The sequence below is a fragment of the Symphalangus syndactylus genome, chromosome 10 (genome assembly GCF_028878055.3).
Source record: "Symphalangus syndactylus isolate Jambi chromosome 10, NHGRI_mSymSyn1-v2.1_pri, whole genome shotgun sequence".
Classification (NCBI taxonomy): domain Eukaryota; kingdom Metazoa; phylum Chordata; class Mammalia; order Primates; family Hylobatidae; genus Symphalangus; species Symphalangus syndactylus.
The window spans coordinates 10,308,525-10,325,518 of record NC_072432.2 but is presented as its reverse complement, the minus strand read 5'-3'; the positions used below and the strand labels follow the sequence as shown (position 1 = coordinate 10,325,518).

Here is a 16,994-nt window from a genome sequence, read left to right as displayed (position 1 = left end):
CATGTGGCCTTCTGTCTCCTTGGGTGCCATGCTGTATTATAATTGCCATTTGCAGTCTCCCCTTGTGTTGGCTTCAAGCTGCAAAAGTTGTAGCGATTTTTGTGTAGCCAAGCAGAACTCAGCTGGTGCCTCTGTTTGGATCCTCAATGGGCTGCAATGAAGGCATAATCCAAAAGCAGGGTCTCCCTGAAGGCTCAGTGGGGAATGAGCTACTTCTAAGGTCATGGGTGACTGGCAGGATCGAGTGCCTTCTGGGTTACTAGAGTGAAGGCCTCAGTTTCTAGCTGGCTGATGGCCATAAGCCACACTCAGTTCCCCTCCATGTGGGCATTTTCAACAAGACAATTCATCTTATCAATGTTTGGCCAAACACAGGTTGGGCAAAGCAGAGCATAACGATAACAAAACACCACTTAGTGATTTTATCCAGCCAAAGATCCTTATTACTTGAGACTGAACTTTTACTAATGTTGTTCTTTGACCTGCATAGTAGAAGCAATAAAAATGAAGTGCACAGGAAAGGGTGGCCAACATTATCCAGGGGGTCATAAAAGGACTCCTGAAACATGCGTGCCTGGATCGGGTGCATTTAGGATAAGTAAGACATCAGAAACCTGCTGGAAACAAGATGCAAGCCGAGCGGGCTGTCCTAGAAAGAGGAAATAGCTGGAAAAAAGCAAGAACACAGAGATGTACTCATGATCTCAGACCAGGCTTTTTGTGCCAAGAAGATTCAAAGAATCAAGGCAAAGACAGTCACAAAATAAAATGAGGCCTTGATACCAGAGAATTTCATTATAATGAAGGTAGAAATGGGTGCTTCCAAGGAATCTCATTACATGTGTGCCTGGGACCAGGCATCTAGCTTTGTTCAGGGAATTCTCAATAAGCTGTTTGTGATGGGATTTGTGATAAAATGGATGGTGTGAGACTTAACTAAGGTCTTCTTGTAGAATCAATGTCTAGAAGTTACCAATCTAATAATCATGTTGTATCTTGTAAAGTAAGTCCTATATCTTTAACAAAGACAGGTTGGAATATTTAATACTTCAACTTAAGTGTCAAGAGCGAACAATGCCTAGAAGATAATTCAAACTCCTCTCTTAGCATACCATTTCTGTATGTTCCTGTAAGATACACCTGCACAGATAGGAAGGAATTGAAAAAAAGGCAATAGATCAATTCCAGCTTCATTCGGAATCACTGGCAGTTGTAATATGAGCTCTTCACATATTGAGGTTGGTGGAAATAAAGAACACGGGAGCCTTTTCTACTGGAATCTCACAGAGGAAAAGGAGGAAAGACAGTCAGATTAGCTGGGGCCGATGACGGATCTGAAGCAAAGCCATTCCGTGAGGCTGAATGGTGGACACTTCGTGTGGGTGCTGGGATTTGGCACTTATGCTCCTGAAGATGAAAGTGGATCCTGGGGTCTGAAGGGTCCTAGATCAGCTGTCCTTGCAGGGTGGTCAGCAGGCAGGAGCCCTGCACCTGGTAGACAGTGGGTGCTTGGAAGGGCTCGTCTGAGTTTCCATTTCTCTGTCTCTAACTTGCCCCTGTCAAAGTCACAGAGATCTTTTTTTGCATGAAAGTGACATGACAAGCTCATGACTCTGAGGATTAAGAGGTTGATAATTTTGTGGGTAGATTATATTTAGTATTATTGTTGTTATTATTATTGTTACCTAACGATATCAAGTGCTTTCTGTGTATTTTAAGCATTTTATATACTTTTAAAATTTAATTTCTTAACAACTCTCCTATATAAGTACTCTTATTATTATGTATTTCTTACATTTTCACAGTATAAGTTCAGGCTGCTCTCATACTCCACCCTGGTCAGAGCCACTCAACTCAACTCTTGGTTAAATATGAGAATGGCCAAGGTTCTGTAAGTAAATGGAAACCAACATGAATACTTGGTGGCACCTCTGCTGTGAGATTGCTGGGGCTGGAAGTATTTGCCAGAGAATACCAACCAACTAAACCTTTTATCATGTAAGAGGCCGCTGTGATACCAAAAATTAGATAATGAGGAACGATGGCTTAGGAGGCATAAAGTCACAATGGAGACTGAATTGTGCTCGTGGGGTCCAAGGCTCTTGGCCCCCTAAAGTTTCACTGAAAATCAGGTGATGTGAGGCAGATTGAGTAATAGGAAAACAGGCACACAAATTTATTTATTGTGTATACACAGGAGCCTTCAGGATGAAGACTCAGCTTCCCAATGAGTTAGTTGCAGAAGCCTGTATCCCATCTGGGGTAACAGAAAAAATGGGGGCCTGAATTCTGGTACAACAGCTTGTTTTAGGTTGGAGAGGAGCAATTATTTGGGGAGAAAATAAATGATTACTAGGGAGAATGACTGTTTCAGGCAACAGTAATTAACTGGTAAATAGTTCTCCTTGGAATTTACTGATCCTTGGAGCCAGTTATTATTTTGAAAAGGTTCTGTTAAGGCCTAGTTATAGTCTTAACCTTCTTTTCTGTAACTGAGTAATGAGATAACAAGAGGGGAGTGAGAACATTTACTCTCCTTCATGTGTCAGCTTCTAGCTATATGTGGATAGGGGAAATAGACTCTTCCACTGGTTGTCGATCTCTGAGGGTTTTAAAATTAAAATACCCATTATACTAAGGAGCCCTATTTGGGGTAAAATAGTTTGATTTATTTCATGCTTCTCACCAAATGCATTACACGCCCATTTGCAGTTCACAGCAGGGAACTTGAAGTGGCACATTATGGTTACGGTAAAGTAAGAGCAGCTTTGGGGTTGCTTGGGAAGGATTGCCCCAAAAATGACAGACTGATGTGCTCAGTCTTGGTAGAACTATGACATGAGATATCTCCAGATAACAGCTGTTAGACAGAACCAGCTTCTTTTCAATGGCATAATTGTCCATCTCATCCATTGTGAAAACTTAAGCAAAAGTTAAGCATAAGTCTCACATATGTTATGTCCACCTTTTATTACTGTTGTTAACTACAGAACAGAGCTAAAGAGAACAGAACAGAATGACCCATAATTTCCTGGCTGACACAAATAAAATTAATACATGTGTGCTTAAAGTTCATACAGTAAAAAAGGTGGGAAGTGAAATAAAAACCTCCTCAACACTCTGCGTTTCCACCTGGGCCATTGCAGCAACAGGCAGGTCCAGTGTGCACTGTGGGTTCTTTTGTCCTGCAAGTTTGTTTCTGGGAAGCTCACAAGCACAGACTCTCAGATTGAGTCATTAATACACTCCCTCTTTGAAATTTGAGGGACAATGTGCACTTGCTGTGGTCCTGACTTTGCCCACAGGCAATGCCAGCTTGGTGAGATAAGGTCTGTGCCATGGGTGAAACTAGCTGGTCACATGCGTGAGAGTGGCTCTCGGGCTTCTGCTTCTGCACCCGGCTGCTCTCGCTGTGATATGTCCTGGATCTGGCTGCAGTGTTCCTCCCTCTCAGACCTCCCACAGAGGTTCTGCTGCTGCTGAGCAGGGCACAGGCTTGCATAACCCCCCGCATGAGAAACCAGTGCATTGACTTTTGTCACTTCTAGGCTGAGAAGTCAGGCACACAGGGGTCACTCAATAAATGCCTGTGGCATCAATCTGGAAAAAGTACTTGGGAATGAAGGAAAAAAGAATCATAAATAATCTGAAGGCCTCAGCTGGTTGGAAACTGGAAAGGTTGGGTGTTATGGACTCATTTATTATTGTTTTATTGTTAGACAAAAATAGATGCTGTAATGTGTATGTGTGTGTGCCTGTGTGTATATGTGTGTGTGTGCTAGTGTGTATGTGTATGCAAGTGTGTGCCTGTGTGTGTGAATGTGTGTGTGTCTGTGTGCATGCCTCCATGTATATTGCATTAGTATACTTCTAATGTTAAACCCAATCCACAACACTTTACAGACAAATCTACTTAATCTTATTCATTTTGATCATAAGGTAAGATTTTCTAGCCTCTAGCTCCATCCATGTTCCCGACAAGGTTATGATATCATTCTTTCTCACAGCTACATAGTATTCCATGGTGTATATGTAAGAAATTTTCTTTATCCAGTCTGCCATTGATGGGCACTTATATCGATTCCATGTCTTTGCTATGGTGAATGGTGCTGCAATGAACACAGGTGTGCATGTGTCCTTACGATAGAATGATTTATATTCCTTTGGGTACATACCCAGTAATGGACTTGCCAGGTCAAATGGTAGTTCTGCAAAACTTTTTCTAAAAATAAAATTTAGGGGACTAATTTAAGGGATCAATTTTTCGTCACCAGTTATTCTCTTTTTGAGTTCTATTTCTGAAGTTCATACATGCTGCTGCAAAAAACATGATTTCACTCTTCTTTGGCTGAATTGTATTCCAGTTTTTACATATACCACATTTTCTTTATCCAACCATCCATTGATAGGCACTTAGTTTGATTCAATTGATTTGATTGTTTGCTCAAAAGTTATTGAGGGGCATCTTGTTTTGTCTCCATGTACTTGTGTAATTTTCCAAGTTCCTCTTGGTATTGATTTTATTCCACTATGGTCTGAGAGTATAATTGAGATCATTTTAATTTTTTAAAATTTATTGAGACTTGCTTTATGGTTAAGCATATACTTAATTTTGGAGAATATTCCAAGGGCAGATGAGAAGAATTTATACTCTATGGTTGTTGGATAGAATGTTCTGCAAATATTAGGTCTATTTGGTCTGTGGTCTAGTTTATTTCCAGAGTTTCTTAGCAGATTTTCTGCCTTGATGTTCTGTTGGGTAATATCAGTGGGTGTTGAAGTGCTGTACTATTATTGTACTGCTATAAATCTGTTTTCTTTGGTCTAGTAGTATTTGTTTTATGTATCTGGGTGCTCCAGTGTTAGGTACATACAGCTTTAAAATAATTAGGTCTTTGTGTTGAACCTTTTATCATTATAAAATGTATTTTATTTGTGTGTTTTCACTGTTGTTCTTTTAAGGTCTGTTTTATCTAATACAGGAATGGCAACTCCTGCTCGTTCTTGCTTTTTGGTATTTTTTTTCTATTTGTGTGATATATCCATTTCCACCCCTCTGCTTTGAGTCTGTAGATGCCTTTAGTCACTTGGTGGGTTTCTCCTAGGCTGCATATGGTTGAATCTTGCTTTTTGTATCCAGTTTGGCACTCTGCGTCTTTCAGTGGAGCATTTTGGCCATTTACATTTAAGGTTAACATGGTATGTGAGGTTCTGTTTCTGTCATAGTGTTGTTTCCTAGTTGTCTTTGAGTTTCAATTATGTAACTACTTTGTAGGATCTGTGAGATTTGTACTAATGTGCCCTTTTATGATGATGTGTATTGTCCCCTAATTTCCATGTTTAGAATTTCTTTCAGCATTTCTTCTAGGACTGATCTAATGGTAATGAATTCCCTTAGTAATTGTCTAGAAAAGACTATTCCTGGATCATTTTAGAAGTTTAGCTTAGCAGCATATAAAATACTTGGCTGCCTTTTGTTCTTTAAGGAGGATGAATATAGGCCTATAGTATATTCTGGCCTGTAGGGTTTCTGCTGATAATTCAATTTTAGTCTGATGGGATTTCCTTTATAGGTGATTAGGTGTTTCTCTCTTGCAACTCTTAGAATTTTTTTCTTTATGTTGACTTCAAATAGTCTGATGACTATATGCTGTGGTGAAGTTCACCTTGAAATGTATTTTCCAAGAATTCTCTGATCTTCTTGTATCTGAATGTCTAAATGCTTCCCAATACCAGGGAAGGTTTTCTGAAGTATATCCTCCAAAACATTTTCCATACTTTTTACTTCTTTTTCTTCTCACTCTGGAATACTTACATTTCTGAGGGATGGTCACTTCATAAAATTCCCTAATTCTCAAAGACTTTGTTGATTTTTTAAAATTAATTTTTCTTTATTAATGTCTGACTGAGTTAATTTCAAAGACTTGTCTTCCAGCTCTAAAATTCTTTCTTCCTCTTGGTCTAGCCTATTGTTAGAGCTTTCAACTGTATTTCACAATTCCTTCAATGAATTTTTTTATTTCCAGAAGTTCTGATTCTTTTTTTTTTTTTTTCCCGAGACAGAGTCTCACTGTCGCCCAGGCTGGAGTGCAATGGCGCGATCTTGGCTCACTGCAGGCTCCGCCCCCTGGGGTTCACGCCATTCTCCTGCCTCAGCTTCCCGAGTAGCTGGGACTACAGGTGCCCACCACCTCGCCTGGCTAATTTTTTGTATTTTTAGTAGAGACAGGGTTTCACTGTGTTAGCCAGGATGGTCTTGATCTCCTGACCTCGTGATCTGCCCACCTCAGCCTCCCAAAGTGCTGATGCTTTTTTAAATGATGTCAATATATTCTTTCATATTCTGAATTTTTTTTTCTGATTTCTATGTGTTAGTTTTAAGCTTTCCGTTTGGTCTTGTTGAGTTTCTATAACTCAATATTTTGAATTGTTTATCTGGTATTTCAAAATTTCATTTAAGTTAGGATCTATTGGTGGAGAGTTAATGTGTGATCCTTTGAGGGTGTTAAACCGTCTGTTTTTTCATACTTTCAGAGTTATTTCCTGTTTTTTTCTCAATTGGATAAACTATTTTACCCTGTTATGTTTTGAATTTGCTTTTGTTTGGATGACGAGCTTATCAGGGAGCTTATCTTATTCCCTAGTGCAGTGGGCTTGCATCAGCAGATGTCTTTTTGTGTTGAGTGATTCAAGTTCCAGGCCAGTAGGTGGTTCTATGGGAAAGAACTGGCTATGGCTGATACAGATGTGTATATATTGGATCCTTGTTAACTGAGAGAAGTTATCTGTGTAATAAGACATACATCTGACCTGTGGAAGGCACAGCCATCTAATCTTCCTGCTTAGCCAAGTAGAAGGCCCCTGCCTACAGATTACACAATGGCAGACACAAGCACCAGCAGGAGGAAGAAGTTTCAGTGGGCAGATATCAAGTTCCTAGAGGTATGCTGAAGCATGAAGCTGGGAAACCTCTGCTCTTTGCCCAGTTTAACAGAGGTTATTTGGGTTGTTGTTGTTGTTGTTGTTGTTGTTGTTGAGTTTCTCAGAATTTTTTTTTCCTTTGAGACGCAATCTTGCTCTGTCGCCCAGGCTGGAGTGCAGTGGCACAATCTCAGCTCATTGCAGCCTCCACCTCCCAGGTACAAGCGATTCTCATGCCTCAGCCTGCCAAGTACCTGAGATTATAGCCATGAGCCACCCCCCTGGCTAATTTTTGTATTTTTAGTAGCGATGAGATCTCGCCATGTTGACCAGGTTGGTCTTGAACTCCTGACATCAGGTGATCCACAAACATCAGCCTCTCAAAGTGTTGGGATTACAGGTGTGAGCCACCATGCCTGGCCATAAATTTTTGATATGAGTTTTCTTTCGGATTTACAGTTTGTAATTATTTTCTTCCATTTTGTAGGTTGTCTGTTCACCCTTTTGATTATTTCTTTTGATTTACAGAAGCTTATTTGTTTTATTAAGCCATATATGTGTTTTTATTATCTTGTTTGTGTTCTTGAGGTCATAATCTTGAATTATTTCCCTAAATTTAGTTATTATTTTTTCCCCAAAGAATTTAGAATTTTCCTTACATTTTCTTATAGCAGTTTATAGTTTTGGTTCTTACATTTAAAACTTTAATTTATTTTGAGTTGTTTTAAAACCTTGCAAAGCAATTTGGAAATATAGGCAATATTGGAAATGTCTAACTTTTTTGAAAAATATCAATTTCGTATTATGGTTTTAGGGGTCAGGATTGTAATCTCATCAACATGTGATTTACTGCAAAAGGTCTGTTTACGTCACTCATGTTAATTTCCTTGCCTTTGGCATGTGGTTGCAGTCGGAAGAGAGCTGCTGTGATCCAGTCCTAGCCAAAGCCACATAAAAGGGACCATGCTAGGGGCTTCTAGGAAGGATTCCTCACTTCTAGGAAGAAATTTTTAAAATAAGGTGGACTTTCTTCTGCAAGTAGCTATTGTCCTGCTGCAGTATGAGTTCAAAAATTGCTTCAGCAGCCTCCACCCAGCCTGAAGATAACATCAATACACAGAAGAAGAAGAGTTGGAGAAGATGAGAGTGTCTGTGTGTGTGTGCCTGTGTGTGTATGTGTGTGCACCTGTGTGCATGTGTGTGTGCCTGTGTGTATGTGTGTGTGCCTGCGTGTATATGTGTTTGTGTGCTAGTGTGTATGTGTATGCAAGTGTGTGCATGTGTGTGTGTGCCTGTGTGCATGACTCCATGTAAGTGTGTGTACCTGTGTGTGTGTGTGTGTGTGTGTGTGTGTGTGTATGTCCTAGGATTGTTGGAATGGTAAATGAGCATCATATCTAAGAATAAGATAACCACAGAGGGGAAATATCTCTACCATGAGAATTACAAATACAAAACACTGCTCAAAGGAAATCAGAGATGAGAAGAACAAATGGAAAAACATTCCATGCTCATGGATAAGAAGAATTAATATTGTTAAAATGGCCATACTGCCCAAAGCAATTTACAGATTTAATGCTATTCCCATCAAATTATCAATGACATTCTTCGCAGAACTCAAAAAAAACACTATGTTAAAATTTACAAGGAACCAAAAAAGACTCTAATAGTCAAGGCAGAACAAAGGTGGAGGCATTACATTACCCAACTTCAAACTATATTGAAAGGCTACAGTAACCAAAACAGCATGAGACTTGTACACAAGCAGACACATGGATCAACGGAACAAAATAGAGAGCCCAGAAGTTATGCTGCACAACTACAATCATCTGATTTCTGTCAATTAATAAAAACAAGCACTGGGGAAGGGACTCTCTATTCAAGTGATTGGTACCTGGGTGACAAAATAATCTCTACACCAAACCCCCATGACATGCAATTTACAAACCTGCACATGTACCCTGAACCTAAAACAAAAGATAAAAAAAAGACTGCAATCCAGCATTGATGGACAGTAAGGCAATGTAACTACTGTCTTTACCGATTTCAGATGTTTCTATCTATCGGGAGACTGCCTTTCAAATGCTTTAAGGTTTTAGGAGTCATAGATGGTCACTGATGTAATGAGGGAAAACAGAAGTTATATAACTGCTGGCAGTGGAGATTTTAAGACGTAGTAGAGATGATGAGATAATGTGTGAAAAACATAACCACAATGGCATATCATAAGAACTCAAAAACTGGTAGATACCATTGTTGATATTTTATTACTATAGAGGAAAATAAAAAATAAAAAAGGAAATTATTAAGTAAAAGGAAGAATAGCAAGCATCTATAATTCTTACCACCAATGAAATATCTAATGATAAGCAGGCATTTATTTGTCCCTTTATTTTTTGTGTTATGTCTACATAGACATTTTTAATGTATTGTATTTTCTTGGATATTGGACCCTGGATCATATACAACAATTTACATTTCTGAAACTAGCCAAATATGTTGCATAAGGTAGGCAGGCAGTAAATAATAAATAAAGTAATAAAAGAAAGCCTAATGGCTACCAGTAGCCTTTCACACTCAAAATTATTTATTAGTGATGAACGTATAACTCGTTTCTTCTTCAAAGTAGGGCAGAAAGAGTTCCTACTTCCATTGAGAATTTGAAATAGAATATCTCTTTGCTCTGTAGGCAGATGTACAGGAATATGTTTGAACATTTGACTTTGTGTGTGTTTTGTTTGTTTGTTTTGAGACAGAGTTTCGCTTTTGTTGCCCAGGCTGGGGTACAATGGCATGGCCTCAGCTAACTGCAACCTCCTTCTCCTGCGTTCAAATGATTCTCCTGCCTCAGCCTCCCAAATAGCTGCGATTACAGGTGTCTGCCACCATACCCGGCTAATTTTTGTAGTTTTTAGTAGAGACGAGGTTTCACCATGTTGGTCAGGCTGGTCTCAAACTCCTGACCTCAGGTGATATAACCACCTACCTCAGCATCCCAAAGTGCCAGGATTACAGGTGTGAGCCACTGGACCTGGTGGAATTTGTGTTTTATGTATTAAGTTCCAGGCAGGGGAGTAGAATTGAGTAATTTATTATTTTGATAATACAGATACTATAAAGTCATGTTCATAAAAGTAAAAAATGCAGACACTCCAGCAATCAGAAAATGAACTTCTTAACATCCACACTAATGGCAGCTTCCTAGAAATCACTGTGCTACCCCCCCGCCAATAATGGAATCATTGCAGTTCTTATCATGCATTATCCTTTCTTCTTCAGTCTTGCTGGCCACTCTGATTATCCATTTTCAGGTGAATATTAACATGGAGGACTTTGTATGAATTCTATCACAGGCCTTGTGTGTGGATGGTGACACAGAGGATGTCTTTATGCTGGTGATTGGACACATCACCTTTGGCTAAATCTACCCTGCTTAGCGACTTCAGTCAGCCAAATATAAGTTCACAGGCCAGAAGGGAAAGACAATATTTTTTTTTCTCTTTGAAAAAATTGAGTGCTCTCTTCCAAAGATTCTTTACCTACTTTGGTCTCCATTACTTGTATGTTTTCTTTCTTTCTGACTCATTAGCTCAAAAATGGTGATTTGCTTATAAGTTAGGATCAGAGGGTGGGAGATGATGACAACCATTTTATAGACATTTTTAGGTGGGCATGGGTGATTTCCAGCTTCTAAAGAAGGAGCTGGTGACAGGTATGTATCAGTGCATCTTTAGCTATTTGAGGAAGAAGAACACACACAGCATGGAGTCTGGGGGGTGAGGGCTATTGACAAGATGACCAGGAATCCATGGGCTTCCTCCAGCAGCGTGGGGATCAGATTCCTAGGCTCCTTCCCAGAGCCTAGGAATGAGGCATCCCTGTGGGAGGGGTGTTCAGGGAGGAGGGAGGGCACCCACCCAGGAGAAATGATTAGAAGTCAGATATGCAAGAGGTTTAGAAGGAGGGGGTTGAGTACATGTATGCTTGGAAAAACACATTGGCACCATTTTTTGGATAATTATATGTTGTGCATAAAAGGAAATTCTCTCCACAATGCTTTAAGAAGTCCTAGAGCTGAGAGTCAGGTCTGGACCTCTGATGTGTGCCTAGTTACAGCACTGACCCTACTGGGCTGTGGTGGGAAAGGACATTGAAGACACCATTGACTGATCAGATTCCCCTAAATACCAACCCCATCTTTGGAGAATGTTCTTAGATTCCAAAAATATACTATTAATTTATGATACTTGATCTTTTTAAATGTTTCATACATAAAATAAGTGATGGTTTTAGGGGTCAGGATTGTAATCTCATCAACATGTGTTTTACTGCAAAAGGTCTGTTTAGGTCACTCATATTAATTTCCCTGCTCTTGGCACATGGTTACGGTGGGGAGAGAGCTGTAAGGCATGCTTACAAGTATAAAAGACAAAATGTTCTAAAGCCATTACATATTACTCTCAAATTAAGATAAAAATGGTAAATAACACATCTAATTAAGCAAATTATCCAAAATCCCCAAAATCTTTTGGAAACAGTGTCTGCAAAATTGCACAATGTTTTCAAACTTTAGTAAATGTTAGGAACAACTCTTACAAAGATATGTAATTCTTTTACATAGTTTTTAGGGGTATGCAGTAAATCAGTTAATCATGGGGACATAGATTTTCATTTCAGGCAGCTCTTTTGAAAACTTGGGATATCCTGGTGAAAGCATTTTGAGGACAGTGGTTTTTGACCTGGGCACACTAACACTTTCACTCTCAGCTGTTCTTACTCTGGCGGCCACCTTAACCCCACCAAAGAGGCTTTCTGAAGCCAGGTCTCCCAGCACGTTTTGCAGCCCACAATCTTTCCTTAAACTATTTATTCCTTAAAATTGAGGGAGGCTATAAACTGTGGAGTGCCCTAGGCCAATTTCTTGGACTGTTTTCTGTCTACTGTCATTCCCTTGATGATCTCTGGCTTTACATACCACCTCTAGGTTGAGAAACACTCCAAAAATATTTGTAACTGAGCTTTTCCCTCCAAACTCCAGGACGGAACATAACAATGTGTGCTCTACATCTCCATGTTAGTGTCTAATGGACATTCACCCTTAGCATGGCTCAAACAAACCATGTCAACAACTGCCTCCTGTTCCACCTCAACTTTCTTATTTTAAGTAATAATTATTTCACATCTCATAAGGTTGATTGATGTAATTACCAAGAAAAGAGTGACATTTTCTTAAAACTTACAGGTCAAGTGTGTAGTTACTAAGAAATATTTTAAATTTTAAATTTCTTTAGCATGCATAACATGTTTTTCCAGTTGTGAAATAATCATTAGGGCAGTCATTTGTAAATACTAAATCTGCTACAGGCTTATTCCAGTTCTTCACCCTCTATTTCCACAAAATTCTTAGTTAAAAACAAACAAACAAACAAACAAAAACTTACTCAGAATTTCTTAAAGCTCAACACTTGGTTTCAGGAACACTTGGGATGTAAGAAAATTGTATAGGGACCTCCAATCCCTGATTTCATTATTTTTCTCTACAAGAAATGCTGAAGGGAATTGTTCAGGTTGAATAAAAGGAAATAAATAGTAACTTACAGCCATTTAGACCTATAAAGACGTCTAGTCAATGTGAATAGGTGGCAAAATATGAAAACATGTATTTTTGAAATTTTGGAATTGTACTCTATTTTTCTTCAAGATTTAAAATATAAATGTATAGAAATAAGTATAATTCTAAGTTAATATGTACAGAATGTAGAAAGCTGTAATTAGTGACAAAACAATGTGAAGTGGAGTAAAAACCTGGGGAAAAGGAGAGTTTTTATATAAAATTAAAGTTAAATTGATACTGATTCAAAACAAATTGTTATAATTTTATAAAATCATATGTCATCCCCATAGCAATCACAGAGAATAACTATAGAATATACTCAACAGGAAATGAGAAGGGAATCCAAATGTCATTTAAAAAAAAATCACACAACCTTACAAAATGATAGTAATGGTAAATATGAGGGACAAAAAGCTATAGAGAGTGGTAAAACACTGAAAATGGCACAAGTAGCCGGGAGCGGTGGCTCACACCTGTTATCCCAGCACTTTGGGAGGCTGAGGCAGGTAGATCACTTGAGGCCAGAAGTTTAAGGCCAACATGGTGAAAACCCATCTCTACTAAAAACGCAAAATTAAGCAAGGTGTGGCGGTACAAGCCTGTAACCCCAACTATGCAGAAGCCCTGGAGGCAGAGGTTGCAGTGAGCCAAGATTGTGCCACTGCAATCCAGCCTGGAAAACAGAGGTAGTCTCTGTCTCAGGAAAAAAATAATAACAATAAAGAAAAAGAAAATGGCACAAGTAACTCTTTCCCTATTATTAATGACAGTCATGTGTCGTGTAATGCCTGGGCTATCTTCTGAGAAAGGCTCTGTGAGGCAGCTCCATCACTGTGGGGACATGAAAGCATGAAGAGAAAATTCTCTCAATGTCATTGCCTCGCCAACTACGTTTATGTCATATTCTAAATCCTTTGCTGTCATTTCAGGAATGTTTACAGCATCTTCATCAGAAGTGGAATCTATTTCACCAAACTACATTCTTTGCTCATCCATAAAAGTAGCTTCTCATTTGGTAAAATTATATCATGAGATTGTAACCATTCAGTAATATTCAAGCTCTAATTTTAACTATAGCTCTCTTACTATTTCCACCACATCTGCAGTTATTTTTCTCCACTGAAGTCTTGAATTCCTCAAAGTCATCCATGAGGGTACTAGTACATAAACAGGCCCATGGACCAAGGGAACAGTAGAGAAGTCCCAGAAACAATGCTGCACACCTCCAGTCATTCAATGAGTGATGCTGTGATAACTAGCTAGCCATGTGCAGAAGATTGAAACTGGAAAGCCTTCCTTACACTGTATTAAAAAATCAACTCAAAATATACTAAAACCTTAAGTTTTAAACCTAAAACTATGAAAAACCCTTAAAGATAACCTGGGAAATACCATTCTGAAATAAACTCCGGCAAAGATTTAATGATGAAGGCACGCAAAGCAATTGCAACAAAAACAGAAAGACAAGTGGGACGTAATAAACTGAACAGCTTCTACACAGCAAAAGACACTATCAACAGAATAAACAGACAACCTAAAGAATGGAAGAAAATGCCCACACACTATGCATCTGATGAAGGTCTAATATCCAGAATCAACAAGAAACTGTTTAAGTTGTCTTCATCCTTATCGGCAGTTAGGTGTACTTCTTTAGAGAGGGAATGACAGATGCATGAGGCAGATGAGGGAGGGCACCAGAGAATCTCCAACCCACCCCACAAGAGTTTACATCAGATGCTTTTGTGTAGATGAGAGAACCTGCCCAGGGTCTTGTCTGCACATGCCCACAACGTACTGGGGACCTGCCTACCTGCTGTGAGAGTGGAGTGGAGCCATGGGAAGTTCATGCCATGTGCAAGGGGGAGGGGCCTGACCTCTTCAGCTCCTGTGTGGTGGCCTGGTGCTCAGTCTGTGAGGTGGTAGCCTGTTAGCAGGACCCCCTCTCACCTTTTTTCTCTTTTTTCCTTTCTGTCTCAAAAATTCTGCTCTGTTCACCCTTCAATGTGTCCACGTGCCTAGTTTTTCCTGGTCACGACACAACAACCTGGATTTAACTGAACTAAGGGGCAAATATTCGGCATCAGTGTATGACACTGCAACAGAAGAATGCAGAAGCAGAAATGAAACTCTGGCTGTCCTCCATGAAGCTACTCATGAGATTTTCAAAAACATAAAACCACATAATTTTTCTCTCTGAATGATTTTTGTCTGGTGAAATATTGTATTTTGCTATAAAATATATTATTTATGCCAATATGTGATAGGTTTATTTTTAAATAAATTGATGCATAAATATGTTAAATTTTTTAGTTTGAATTTCTAATTTGGTGCGTATCAATAGATGTAGCACATATAAACTCAAGCTTTGGAGGTCCTCAATAATTTTTAAGAGTGTAAAGTGGCATTGAATCTATAAATTACCTTGGGCAGTATGGCCATTTTCACGATATTGATTCTTCCAACCCATGAGCATGGAATGTTCTTCCATTTGTTTGTATCCTCTTTTATTTCATTGAGCAGTGGTTTATAGTTCTCCTTGAAGAGGTCCTTCACATCCCTTGTAAGTTGGATTCCTAGGTATTTTATTCTCTTTGAAGCAATTGTGAATGGGAGTTCACTCATGATTTGGCTCTCTGTTTGTCTGTGATTGGTGTACAAGAATGCTTGTGATTTTTGTACATTGATTTTGTATCCTGAGACTTTGCTGAAGTTGCTTATCAGCTTAAGGAGATTTTGGGCTGAGACGATGGGGTTTTCTAGATATACAATCATGTCATCTGCAAACAGGGACAATTTGACTTCCTCTTTTCCTAATTGAATACCCTTTATTTCCTTCTCCTGCCTGATTGCCCTGGCCAGAACTTCCAGCACTACGTTGAATAGGAGTGGTGAGAGAGGGCATCCCTGTCTTGTGCCAGTTTTCAAAGGGAATGCTTCCAGTTTTTGCCCATTCAGTATGATATTGGCTGTGGGCTTGTCATAGATAGCTCTTACTATTTTGAGATATGTTCCATCAATACCTAATTTATTAAGAGTTTTTAGCATGAAGGGTTGTTGAATTTTGTCAAAGGCCTTTTCTGCATCTATTGAGATAATCATGTGGTTTTTGTCTTTGGTTCTGTTTATATGCTGGATTACATTTATTGATTTGCGTATGTTTAACCAGCCTTGCATCCCAGGGATGAAGCCCACTTGATCATGGAGGATAAGCTTTTTGATGTGCTGCTAGATTCGGTTTGCCAGTATTTTATTGAGGATTTTTGCATCAATACTGCCCAAGGTAATTTATAGATTCAACACCATCCCCATCAAGCTACCAATGACTTTCTTCACAGAATTGGAAAAAACTGCTTTAAAGTTCATATGGAACCAAAAAAGAGCCCGCATCACCAAGTCAATCCTAAGCCAAAAGAACAAAGCTGGAGGCATCACGCTACCTGACTTCAAACTATACTATAAGGCTACAGCAACCAAAACAGCATGGTACTGGTACCACAACAGAGACATAGATCAATGGAACAGAACAGAGCCCTCAGAAATAATGCCGCATTTCTACAACTATCTGATCTTTGACAAACCTGACAAAAAGAAGAAATGGGGAAAGGATTCCCTATTTAATAAATGGTGCTGGGAAAACTGGCTAGCCATATGTAGAAAGCTGAAACTGGATCCCTTCCTTACACCTTATACAAAAATTAATTCAAGATGGATTAAAGACCTACATGTTAGACCTAAAACCATTAAAATCCTACAAGAAAACCTAGGCAATACCATTCAGGACATAGGCGTGGGCAAGGACTTCATGTCTAAAACACCAAAAGCAATGGCAACAAAAGCCAAAATTGACAAATGGGATCTAATTAAACTAAAGAGCTTCTGCACAGCAAAAGAAACCACTATCAGAGTGAACAGGCAACCTACAAAATGGGAGAAAATTTTTGCAACCTACTCATCTGACAAAGGGCTAATATCCAGAATCTACAATGAACTCAAACAAATTTACAAGAAAAAAACAAACAACCCCATCAAAAAGTGGGTGAAGGACATGAACAGACACTTCTCAAAAGAAGACATTTATGCAGCCAAAAAACACATGAAAAGATGCTCATCATCACTGGCCATCAGAGAAATGCAAATCAAAACCACAGTGAGGTACCATCTCACACCAGTTAGAATGGCCATCATTAAAAAATCAGGAAACAACAGGTGCTGGAGAGGATGTGGAGAAATAGGAACACTTTTACACTGTTGGTGGGACTGTAAACTAGTTCAACCATTGTGGAAGTCAGTGTGGCGATTCCTCAGGGATCTAGAACTAGAAATACCATTTGACCCAGCCATCCCATTACTGGGTATATACCCAAAGGACTATAAATCATGCTGCTATAAAGACACATGCATATGTATGTTTATTGCGGCACTATTCACAATAGCAAAGACTTGGAATCAACCCAAATGT

General features: G+C 39.0%; 1 protein-coding gene and 1 long non-coding RNA gene across 3 annotated transcripts in view; one reads left to right on the top strand and one right to left on the bottom strand.

Moving 5' to 3' along the window:
• Nucleotides 1–16,994, bottom strand: part of LOC134731499 (uncharacterized) — a 94,388-nt gene that overhangs the window by 16,819 nt on the left and 60,575 nt on the right. The window lies entirely within an intron of this gene.
• The window catches only part of LOC129491837 (aldo-keto reductase family 1 member C15-like), a 65,337-nt gene continuing 49,668 nt past the window's right edge, over nucleotides 1,326–16,994 (top strand). The window contains 1 exon segment of the mRNA XM_063610068.1: nucleotides 1,326–1,411. Coding sequence (XP_063466138.1) covers nucleotides 1,326–1,411 — 86 coding nt within the window.